Source organism: Berghia stephanieae, chromosome 8, assembly GCF_034508935.2.
Source record: "Berghia stephanieae isolate SIO BIC M18660-M18661 chromosome 8, UCSD_Bste_1.3, whole genome shotgun sequence".
Taxonomy (NCBI): Eukaryota; Metazoa; Mollusca; class Gastropoda; order Nudibranchia; family Aeolidiidae; genus Berghia; species Berghia stephanieae.
The window spans coordinates 23,032,900-23,045,463 of NC_088367.1; the positions used below are offsets into that span (position 1 = coordinate 23,032,900).

Below are 12,564 nucleotides of genomic sequence, written 5' to 3' on the forward strand. Positions count from 1 at the left end.
CTTACAGCAAGCGATATCTGTGACGTGGCATTTCTTTGAGGGTACCCACAAATTGGAGGACCCCGTGTCAAAAATCACGTTGAAAGGCTGGCCTGGGGTGCCGATCGTAATGGGGCCGTAGTATTGAGCCTATTATGATTCAAAAATAAACAAAAACAAAACAAAACAAATTAAAAAAAATAAAAATTAAAAAAATAAAACCCAAAAAAAACAAAAGAAAAACAAAACTATTTGTTAATATAAGCTTTACAAAATAAATCCCAAGTCATTCTGATGTCCTGAACAATTTTTTTGAAATAAAGAAACAATGCCCTATTCCGCCATGTGCTAGGCAGGCAGGTACAATGATCAATATGAATCAAATATAATGAGACATAGATAATGATATGCACAGGACAAGTATAAGATTGTATGGAACACAATAGACAGTGCACAAGGCAAGAACGATAACACTACACACTCAACGTGTGTAGTTCAAATTAGTAATTGGACATCAGATTTATGACTACAATCAAAGAGCGTGTAGGTAACGATTGTTATGTTACCAAGAGCTCTCACTTCCCGCTTTTGGTGAAGCCACTTCCGTCTTCTACTCGTATTTTCTTCATTGTATCAGTAAGCCTAGCGCGCATGATACACGCGGAGCACACCCACCTCGATGTCTCGCCTGGCACGCGACAATAGCATTGCGGTTAAGAGAAGTGAGAGCTCTTGGTAACTACGTTACCCTACACACTCTTTGCTAAAATCATGCGTACCTGTGATCGTCAACTTGAAAGAGATTAAGATATCCGTTGGAGGAAAATTCATGGTGTAATACATTATTACACTGTCATTTATTCTGATTAACGTAAGGAAAAAGGCTATGTGGTCTAGTGGTATGACACTCGCTTTCGGATCGGAAGGTCCTGGGTTCGAGCCTCGCTAGCTCGTCGCATAGTTGAGTTCTAGGAAAAGGCTCTTTACTCACATTCTCTCACCGTACTCAGGTGTAAAATGAGTACCTGGCGGATAACAGCGTGGTCTCTGTCCGAAAAAAAAGCGTAAAATCGCCTAACAGGCCTCATGTCCCGTCCTAAATGTTAAGTGTTGCTGTTGACCAGAGAAACATTGTAAAGCGCTTTGAGCACGTTTAGTGGATATTGCGCTATATAAAAGCTCAATCAAATTAAGCGAGTGTTCTACCAACCGACCTATCGGGAATAATATATTATAGGGCAATCCTTAATAAGTCTTAGATTTGTTGACATTCTGATTTCAAGTTTTTTTTTTCTTTTAGAGGAATTTATCGAATAAATTATAACTTACGTCTAAATAGTTGGTGAGAGGTTCGTCTCCCAGTTTTGTACTGTATTTAGCTTTTAATGCCTCAAGCTTGACTCCCATGTTAGCGTAAAATTGACGCGGGGATTCGCGCCTGTAGAGGGGAACTCTGAAAAAAAAAAAAGAAGAAAAAAATCATCAACATAATATGACCAACTGTATCAATCTGATATTTTGTAGGGGTGAAATTTTTGCGCTGGAAGTTGAATGTAGTCTAAATTAACTGTAAAATACGATGAGTAACATATGAAAAGTACGAGGGAAAAACCACAGATGTCCATTTTTGAAATTTTTGTGACTGCCCTCTTTGAGTGATATCAGGGCATTAACTATAAACTGTCCCTTTATAAATAGAAACTACAACCATAACTCTTTAATTGCTATATTTTTTTGTTCGATGTTATTGCTGTAAAGGGGGAATTTAGACGCCTAACATCACTCAAGGGGGCAGTCACAAGATTTTTTTAAAAACTGGACATCTGTGGTTTTCCCTGGTACTCTTCATATCTAATCAACAAAACTGAATATAAAAGCTTCGGGAAAAAATTCAATGTCAAATATGGGACGGTTTGGGCTTAAAAATAAACCGTTTTTCAGCAAATATTAAAAACTACAGTAGAACCATTGATACATCGCTTAATATTCAGATAAAATTATTGGCTGAAGATGGGTTTTGACTCGGAAAATTACATGTTTGGTATTTTGCTCTTTTTCCGAAGCTGTTATATAATTTTTGTTCATTATTTTTTGAAGTTCACAGCTTCTTGCAGCTTAGTATTACAATAACATAGCTATGCACTTCTTTATTGCACAATAGTCACTGAATGTGCTCAAATTGCTTTTCACTGGCTTCAAAGCCACATGCATATTATTCGAAACAAGATACCTTTAAGGTTTTATTTATTTTCCACAAAGAAAACACTTAAATCTGCCAGATACTCATTTTGCCTACAAGTACGGTGAAAATATGTGATGAAAAAGATTTTTTAAAGGAGTCAAAAGGCGCAGCCCACTGCGAGATTCGAAACAGGGACTTAAAATTTTTTTTTTTCCAACCAATGTAATAATATAATATTTCAAGTATAATTATGATCAACTTCTAAGATATTGTTTCGAGTATTCGCTCTCATCAGGAAGCACGAGAGCGAATGCTCGAAACAATATCGTAGAAATTTAGATAATTATTTGAAATATATTATAAATAGCTCCTTTTATCAAAAAGTTGAGCACTATTATTTCATAGTTTTTGTTTTTATTGTCTTTATATAAATATATATATATATATATATATATATATATATATATATATATATATATATATATATATATATATATTGCACATAGAAGATCTTACCTGGTCAGACCATCATTGTTGGCTGCGACAATGCACACCAATGTGGCAACTAGAATAGCGACTTTCATTGTAGGGTGTATTTCTTCTTACAGCACTGACAACAATTCTGGGAATGCAGAAATATAATATAGAAGATTGTAAATGAAAAATGATGAATGGTTGAAATTAACAGTAAATAAATTATGTACTATTCGTTTTGATATGTTTAGCATCTCTGTGTGTCAAAGTCGTCTTGGGGTATGACACCCGCTTTGGGATCGGTACATGATGGAGGCAGTAGAGTTGATATTAATGGTTATTGTGATTTTCATGTAGCTGATCACGATGGCTGATTTATGTAATAATGCAAACTGCATAATTCATAGCATATTATCATTATATACAACTAAAGGGGAGTAACCAATGTTACCTTTAACTCTCAGGTTTTTCTCTCGTTATTATTTCCCTTTCATTGATTTCAACTTCGTTGTTTATGTAAAAAATAAGGGAGCTGGTACTTTTCAGAATTTAGTGTAAACTAAATATCCGAAATGGTTTATATAAAACAGTGCCAGATAAAACAAATGAAATAGCATGGAAAAAAACATTCAAGGAAAGAGAATCAGAATCGCAGGCGTTCTTGATACAATCGCATAGTAGGTTATTCGATATTTGGGATTTGCTAAAGATTATTATATTCATCACAAGTAATATTATTTGTGGTCCAATGGTAACTATCAAAGACCAGCAATCAAGAGGTCTTATGATCGATCCTCAGTCAAAGCAGACATGGTTTAAAAAATAACGTGTGTTCTTTTCTTTTTTACGTCGCTGTCTGTTTCTTTGTAGGAGGTACATTTGTGTGTTCTTTTCTTTTTTACGTCGCTGTCTGTTTCTTTGTAGGAGGTACATTTATTTTTTCATTTCATTTCTCAAAAATAATAAAGGCCATAAATATCAAACTGAATGATCATTTTTTTAAATAATTTAGGATCATTTATAAAGGGATGACGCCAATGCAAATTACATCTACGATAAGATTGTATTAAACAGAGCTTACGATTATTTTGGTACGTCTAATAACCGAAAACAAAATTATTTGTTATTGTAACAGAAGAAGAAGAAGAAGAAGAAGAAGAAGAAGAAGAAGAAGAAGAAGAAGAAGAAGAAGAAGAAGAAGAAGAAGAAGAAGAAGATGAAGAAGAAGAAAGAAGAAGAAGAAGAAGAAGAAGAAGAAGAAGAAGAAGAAGAAGAAGAAGAAGAAGAGAAGAAGAAGAAGAAGAAGAAGAAGAAGAAGAAAGAAGAAGAAGAAGAAGAAGAAGAAGAAGAAGAAGAAGAAGAAGAAGAAGAAGAAGAAGAAGAAGAAGAGAGAAGAAGAAGAAGAAGAAGAAGAAAGAAGAAGAAGAAGAAGAAGAAGAAGAAGAGAAGAAGAAGAAGAGAAAGAAGAAGAAGAAGAAGAAAGAAGAAGAAGAAGAAGAAGAAGAAGAAGAAGAAGAAGAGAAGAAAGAAGAAAGAAGAAGAAGAAGAAGAAGAAGAAGAAGAAGAAGAAGAAGAAGAAGAAGAAGAAGAAGAAGAAGAAGAAGAAGAAGAAGAAGAAGAAGAAGAAGAAGAAGAAGAAGAAGAAGAAGAAGAAGAAGAAGAAGAAGAAGAAGAAGAAGAAGAAGAAGAAGAAGAAGAAGAAGAAGAAGAAGAAAGAAGAAGAAGAAGAAGAAGAAGAAGAAGAAGAAGAAGAAGAAGAAGAAGAAGAAGAAGAAGAAGGAAGAAGAAGAAGAAGAAGAGAGAAGAAGAGAAGAGAGAAGAAGAAGAAGAAGAAGAGAAGAAGAAGAAGAAGAAGAAGAAGAGAAGAAGAGAAGAGAAGAGAATTTCGAGACGTTTGGAAAGACAAATTACAAGAAGAATATTAGAGAGAGACAGGAGGTAACAATGATATCAGAAGTTAAGAAGAATAGTTTCGTTACTGGCTTGACAATGCAAATTACAGAAGTCCACAGAATCATTAGCCAGAGATTAGGGGTACATGATTCTGATACGTTTGCAAAGACAAAGTAGGCATATTATGTACGTATGTCTTAGAATCAAGGCCAAATTGGATCGGACGAACTGTATGACACATGTATTCTATAGCTTGAAAGACAAGAGCAATTGCTTGCTACCCTTTGGATAGAACGCTAACCAATCATAAAGAACATTTCCCCACCACCCAATCACCTCTTGGTGGACGGGAAAGGGGGGAGGGGAGAGGAGTCAGAAAATATTCTCGACTTCACCCGGGATCGATCTCAGGCCCTTTGCATGCGTAGCGAGTGTTCTGCTAACTGAGCTGTTATAACCCCCAGTAGACGGGTTTGTCGTTTGAAAAAGAAAAAAATGTCAACAAGAACAGTGTAAAAAAGAGGGTAACACCGTGCTTACGTTCTGACATGGAAACAACCAATTGACGCAATAGGGATTTTGTAACAAAAAATACAAAGACTTGACTAAGATAAAAAAACAAAACAAAAGAAAACAAAACAAAACCCCTTTCAGTTAACGTGATATCCTCTAAACTCGCTCAAAGCTCTTTTACAATAGGTCCCCAGCCAACAGCAACGCTTAACATATTGGACAAGACAAGACGCCTGTTACAATTTTTCCACCCGACAGATACAACGCTTTTACGGCGAGGTTCTCATTTTACACCTGTACCTATACGGTGAGAGCTTGCTAGTAAAGAGTCTTTTCCACTCAGAGCAAAACGCGAACCCAATATCTTCATATCCGAACGTGAGTATCATACCACAAGATAAATAGTCACATTTAATAAAATAAACTATTTCTTTCAACTCGGCAAAATTCAAGCTACGCATTGGTGTGTTTAATTATAATAATGGAGAAAAATACAGTTTAAAGCATTTAATGGGTTTACTATGGCTATATCTAGATAGAGAATTTATTCATCTAAGATTTGACTTTAAGAGTCGACTTTTGTGTTGTACATTCTCTTTTCCAAATTCAATTTTCTAACCAGGATCTCATTTATTACAATTTTATTCAGAGCGTTTAAGGATTTGGTTGTATCCATGCAAGCCCTTACTATGTTATGTTATGTTTATGTTAACCAGTTAACTGCCGCGATCTCCAAAACATGTATTTAAAATTTTGGCCAGAAAACTCGTCCTTCAAACATCGATCGATTAAAATGCCCCTCATCTTGGCAAAACCTCTCAAACCTAGGACTTTAAGTAAGGCTTCGCAAAGTCCCGGGCTTGAGAGCTTTTGCCAAGATGAGGGGCATTTAAATCGATCGATATTTGAAGGACGAGTCTTCTGGCCATTTTTTTAAAAAATGGCATTTTTAAAAAAAGTATAGCAGAAAAAAATGTTTTATCCTTCCTTATGTTATCAGTTGATTTGTTCCTATAATATAGCAATGCAATTTAGTTCCCGTTTGGTCCGTACATAACCCATAAAACCAAGGAAGTAAATTATCAAGATTAAAATGGGGTTGGCCAATCTCTTGATTTACCCCAAGCCAAGACATGCCAGATTGTTGTATCCATACTATTAAACATGTCGTATTTAACATGTTAGCGAGAAAACTAGTCTTTCAAATATCGATTGATTAAAATGATCCCCATCTTGCCAAAAACTCTCAAACCGGGGACTCGCATATTTCAAAACGGCTCAAAACCCTTTTTCAGCCAATAACAAAAAACAATTTATCTAGAATTAATACATCACTTAAAATCCAGATGGAGATCACTTTTGGCAGCAGCAGCAGCAGCAGCAGCAGTAGTAGTAGTAGTAGTAGTAGTAGTAGTAGTAGTAGTAGTAGTAGTAGTAGTAGTAGTAGTAGTCGTAGTAGTAGTAGTAGTAGTAGTAGTAGTAGTAGTAGTAGTAGTAGTAGTAGTAGTAGTAGTAGTAGTAGTAGTAGTAGTAGTAGTAAGCTTCGCAGTCTGAATGACGCTTGCTGAGAATTGTGTGATTCAGTTATGGACTCATCTACTTGATGAATATAGCTGCTCTCTCCAACCATGTTGTTAATTATTTCCATTGGTCACGGTCCTATGCCAGAGTTTTGAGGCTGTCAAGATCGTGTTGTGACTTTAGTACGGAGGGCACTGCAGTATTTCTTAGTTATTCAGGGATTAATTCGGCCTCATCTGAATCCAGAAATTTTGATGTGTAGAGAGATCCTGATTCAGGGTAGTTACTATTGATGTTGGTGGTCCCCTTACATATTTGTTGCCATGAAGGAAATATTCTGTCATTGCAGTTTGGGCTGGGATGTTATCTTCTCGACGTAAGATGTGACCAACTAGCCTCCATCGCTGTTCTTTTGTTATTGTACTCAGGCGTTGGACCCTGTTTTTTTTTTCATAGAGATCAGTATTTGTAATTGTCTCTGGCCAATAGATTCCGATTACGCGACGTAATTGTTTTCGGTAGTATGAATCGAGACTTTCTAAGTTCTTTTTGTGAGGCCCCAGGTTCCACAATTATATGTCAATATCGGAATAATCAGTGCCTCGTAATCTGTTTTCGTTTAGTCTCACTGATTATGTTATTTCTATTCCATAAATTTCGGAGTTGGTTGAATGCATTGGTGGCCAGCTGCTTTCGTTTTAAGAGATGTTTCAATGTTTCTACCGTTTTTGTTATTGGCTGGAGAAAGGTTTTGAGCTCTAATAAACCATGATTGGTATTTGGGTTTTTTCAAAGCCGTTTTATTTAATTTTGTTCATTACTTTTTTTTTTTTTTACATTTTATAAACGTTTGAAGTCACATATAGATTTGTATGTTGGTACTTCAGTCAACAGCTGTCTTCGGCTTTGAGCATTTTGTGACTAGAGCCGCAGTCTTAGAGACTATAAAGTTTAATATTGCGCAATAATGATGCTGAAATTTTACAAGAAAATAAATTTGATTTTTTTATGTTGTCGTTATTACAGATAGATAAAATGTGTTGATTCAAGAGTTATGGCGAGTTTTCTGTTTCCTTTTCGAAGTCACTCGTACTTTTTAGTTCCTGAAGAATTAAGATATGTTCTTTATTCTTGATAAAACAAAAATATTGGCACAAGGTTTATATTTCTGGCTAAAACTTCAATATTCACTACCTACACAGTCACACATGATACCGTTTAGATTCAATGAGTCGCATATTACAGCGGAGAGGAAAATTTTCGGAAATGGTCTTAAAGATATAATGAAATAAAAATTTAAGACAAACCAGCAATCTCCCTACTTTTTATGTTGATAATAGACCTATTATGAAGTGTCATTTAATTTTTGGGGTCAAGTTAAATTGCCAGATTCATGTTATTGCTATATCAAGTATCGAAACGATTTAAAAATCAATTATGAATCGATGTTCACATACTTAAATGAGTTAAGCGTGTCACAAGTGTAGGCTGTTATAAACAAACAAGCAAATCGATTTTTCAAGGTGTTAATTTACATTGATTAAATAATGTATCGCGTCAACCATCATCATAAAATCTCTACTCAGTTTTTTTGTGTTTTCCTCGGTTTATACCTTGACATCGTATAATGTCAACAAACTTGACATTTTGGTATCAATGCTGCCAACAATTGATGGTTCCTCCGTAACCGCTTCTTGTTATGCTTGGCAAGCAATTGACATGGATGCCCTTTTTTTTTACTATTATCTTATAGATAGAACGAAGATGACGTCACTCAGGCCTTTGTTATTGTTTTTGCCATCCGCGTTTGTGAGTTGTTCTCACTAAACCGTATTAACCAGACTATAAAAGTTCATGGTTTTGTGTGTTGATCCGTTATACTTCCGGATAGCAATGTTGTGAACTCCAGTATACTTTTGACCAACCAAAACAGATGCCTTTTGACAGACCTTCAAGTCTGCTCGGAACAACATAGCTAGTTGTTTCCAAACAATAGAATGAATGAAGTCGGCATCTCTGTTCTCTCTGGTTTTGTTTTTACATTACCAGATGTGTGATCGTTTTTTGTTTGTTTTGTTTTTACTAAATTCGTTCAAAGTTTCGGATGTTGGTGTGCATGCGATTGATGTATTGCGTAGAGATAGATAAATGTTTTACTTACGCATATACCTCCGATTTTTTATTTCTTTCTTTCTTTACGAAGCGCTAATGCTGATGTATAACTGTGACACATGGGGTCTTACAAAAAAGAATTTGGACACCCTGGACTCCCTTCACCGCAAAACAATTGAGACGAGTTATTGTGGTACCTTGGCCAGTAAATCAGTAGTGAAGATGCATATGACAGATGCAGATTACAACCAGTCAGTACGCGAATAAAGCAGCAAAGATGGAAACTGTTCGGACACGTGCTCCGAGATGAAAATATTCCAACACAAACTTCGATAGATGATTACTTCAGACAAGGAGCCAAATACAGAGGGCGTACACCAACGTCACTTCCAACAACGTTGAATCAAGATCTCAACAAATACCAAATTAAATGTAGTTAGAAAAACTGAAGAACTGATTTCAACAACACTATCCAACAGGGATGATCTATATTACCTGTCCATGTGCTCGAGGTCATTGGTCACATGGCAAAATGTTCTCAAAGCGACCCACATAGTGAACATTGTTTGCAGCTTTCGAAATATCTGACATCGTGATTGGTCATAATTTTGTTCAGCTTGACACATGAGTATGTTGTACAACTTTCAAAACAAAGCAGCGTGTTTACATTTCTTAAAAAGTATCCAATCGCCGGACAGCAACAAATCCTGTGATTATTGACTCGTTGTACAAAAACTTGAATATAGATCGCTCCCATTTCCTCAGCACCTCAACAGACATGATGACCTTCAAAAGCTAAGAACACTTGTAATGGACAGAGACTTATGGAAACAAATTACTTACTGAACTCGAAGTAACACAAACATTGTGCAAGCATCCATTAAGACAGCACATCCATATTCATTCATTCATTTCATTCATTCATCCATTAATTCATTCATATAGGTAGAACAAAGTTGACGCCACTCAGGTCTTTGTCATGTTTTTTTTTTTTTTTTTTTTTTTGTCATACATGTTTATGAGTAATTCTCATTAAACTGTATTAAACAGACTATAAACATTCAAGGTTACACATATTTTTGTGTGTTGGTACGTCATATTTCCGGATGGCAATGTTGTGAGTTTCTGTAGCCAAGCGCACAGCATCTATACCTTCGATAGTAATACCTATGGAGTTTACTCGGACAGTCGAAGGGCGTGGCCACAGGTTTATGTAATTCTAATTTGTCGTTGTGGATTAGAAACATACAATGACAGATTAAACTATAATCAAACCACGACCGTTTTTGCCGTACTCTGAAAAAGATTTTAAAAACACAATTAAAAATGGTCAGAAAACGCTTTCTTCAGATATGAAGATAAGAAGTCCTCATAGAAGTCCCAGGGTTCAGAGTTTTGAACAAGATGGGCGTCGTTTTAATCGATCGGTATTTGAAGGACGAGTTTTCTGGCAAACAATTTTTAAAATGTGTTTTTTGTTGTTTTTTTGTTGTTTTTTTGTTTGTTTGTTTTTTATTTTCTTATTTTTATTATTTTATTAATGATTTTTGTTTTGTTTTTGTTTTTACAGAAAACGCACGATAGCATGAAGGGTCAAATCGCAAGCAGATTTTTTTGGTTTGTTAAACCTCTGGTTCGCTGTTCAACATGATTCATCCTCGACGCGTATTGTTTTCGCCAGGGTGTGTACATCACAACAATATCTATAGTTTCCTGTGCCAATTTCAACCACTTGAAATTAAGTACTGTGATAATTACAGATCCAAGATACGTCCAAATTGTTTTGTTATAAAGTCTGTCAATTTATTGTTAACTCGTCAAGGTTTGTATGTTGAACACTTCTCTCTTAATCTATCTATCTCTGCTCCTCCTCCTTCTCCTCCATCACTCTCTCTTTCTCTCTCTCTCTTTCTCTCTCTCTCTCTCTCTCTCTCTTTCTCTCTCTCTCTCTCTCTCTCTCTCTCTCTCTTTGTGTTTGTGTGTGTGTGTGTGTGTCTGCCACTCTCACTCTTTTTCACACACATACACACACTCACCCATATACACACATGCATACACAATAACTTGAGCATTTATCAAAAACAAACCAAAACAACAAAATGTGAGTATCATTATAACGCAATATCTACCAATGTATACAAAACGCTTTACAAAGAGTCCTAAGTCAACAACAACACTTAACACTTAAGACAAAGCTGTAAACGACCAGGTAGTATACATTTTGCATCTGAACATGATGAGAGAGTTATGAGCCTCTTCAAGGAATCAACTTTGCGTCGCTCCAAGTGGACTCAAACCCTGGACCTACGGGTCCGAATGCGGGTGGTTGTCATACCACAAGAGCACGAAGACGTATACATTTATGAGAGAGAGAGAGAGAGGGGAGGGGGAAGAGAGAGAGAGAGAGAGAGAGAGAGAGAGAGAGAGAGAGAGAGAGAGAGAGAGAGAGAGAGAGATGAAGAAGGAGAGGGTGAGAGCGAAAGTAGGATGAATATATATATATATATGTACAATATATATAATATAATATAATATATTTATCTAGCGCCCCTTAATTCCCTGAGAAGTAGTGCTCTCGGACGCTTAACAATGACTCAAGTACACTCTAACACGCGTACACACATACATGCGTGCACTCAAACTCACATACGAAAACTTCTCCGCATACACATAAGCAAACTCTTTACATACATAATAATATATCATATGCCCTAATTTAAAACATATAAAGTACCTTAGTTGTTTTTAAAAAAGCTTTTCTAAATAATTCAATTTTCAATTTCTCTATAAATGTATCTAAATTATTATTCACTGTTTTTTTTTTTTGGAATTGTTGTACGACAGGGAATTCCATAACCTTGTCGCTGTTATTCTAAAGATTTGTTGTGTGTGTATATGTGTGTGTGTGTGTGTGTGTGTGTGTGTGTGCGTGCTTGTGTGTGCAGTCCTCCTCCCCCTCTCTCTCTCTCTCTCTCTCTCTCTCTCTCTCTCTCTCTCTGGCATACATATTATAAATATTTTTGTAATATCAAATATTAAGTTTGTAATCCTGCACTGTTTTTAATCGAACATATTGTACGTAAGTAAAGGTAGTACTAATTTTACGTTTATTCAGTAATCTCACTCTACAGCGTCTTTAAAAAGTCGACCCCCCCCCCCCCCCCCCTAAAAAAAAAACAAACAAAAACAAAAAAGAACCCAACAAAACAAAACAAAAAAAATACTTAAAAAACATAAAACAAAAGACAAATACAAAACAAAACAAAAAACAAAAACAAAAACAAAAAACAAACCAACAAAAAATACAAATAAAACAAACAAACGAATAGACAGAAAAAAAAGAACCCCCCCCCCCCTTTCACACAAACAAATCTGTCACTTTTGCCATAATCGATAATATCTGGGAATAGGGATGGGTGTAAAGGTTTTTTTTAAATCAATCATATTGATATTGTACACAGAATTTGAACCCACGAAAAAAAAATATTGATACTTTTTTTCTTCTTCTAAAATGAAAAATCATAATAATAATATAATAACATTTCAACTCTTACCTTTCTGCCGGTTAACGAATTTATGTCGACCGCGCACGTAATCCCGTCCAAAAATACGGTTCGGACCACGTATCGTCTGCTGTCTACGGGCCACGTGAGGTAAACACTCATAAGTGGATACATAGTGTAGTGCGTATAAATATAATATAATAATATTATAATATCTTATCGCATGATATCTTATGATCAAGACAAGAGGGGGCAGTGGTCATCCTAGTCATGTGGTGGTATTGGACATCTTCAAGAGAGCAGTAGTAGCTGAAGTGAAGACTAATATTACGGTTATAGAAGAAACGAAGCCGACGTCACTCAGCTCTTTGTTGTTGTTTTTAGACA

General features: G+C 35.6%; 1 protein-coding gene across 1 annotated transcript in view; it reads right to left on the bottom strand.

The window, feature by feature from the left end:
* Positions 1-12,359, bottom strand: part of LOC144978387 (lysosomal aspartic protease-like) — a 24,919-nt gene extending 12,560 nt beyond the window's left edge. Inside the window, exons 1-4 of the mRNA XM_078924348.1 lie at positions 12,229-12,359; positions 2,678-2,783; positions 1,309-1,432; positions 6-129 (exon numbers count right to left, since the gene is read on the bottom strand). Coding sequence (XP_078780474.1) covers positions 6-129; positions 1,309-1,432; positions 2,678-2,745 — 316 coding nt within the window. The 5' untranslated portion in view covers positions 2,746-2,783; positions 12,229-12,359. The remainder of the gene's footprint in view (positions 1-5; positions 130-1,308; positions 1,433-2,677; positions 2,784-12,228) is intronic.
* Between the last annotated feature and the right edge of the window lie 205 nt (positions 12,360-12,564).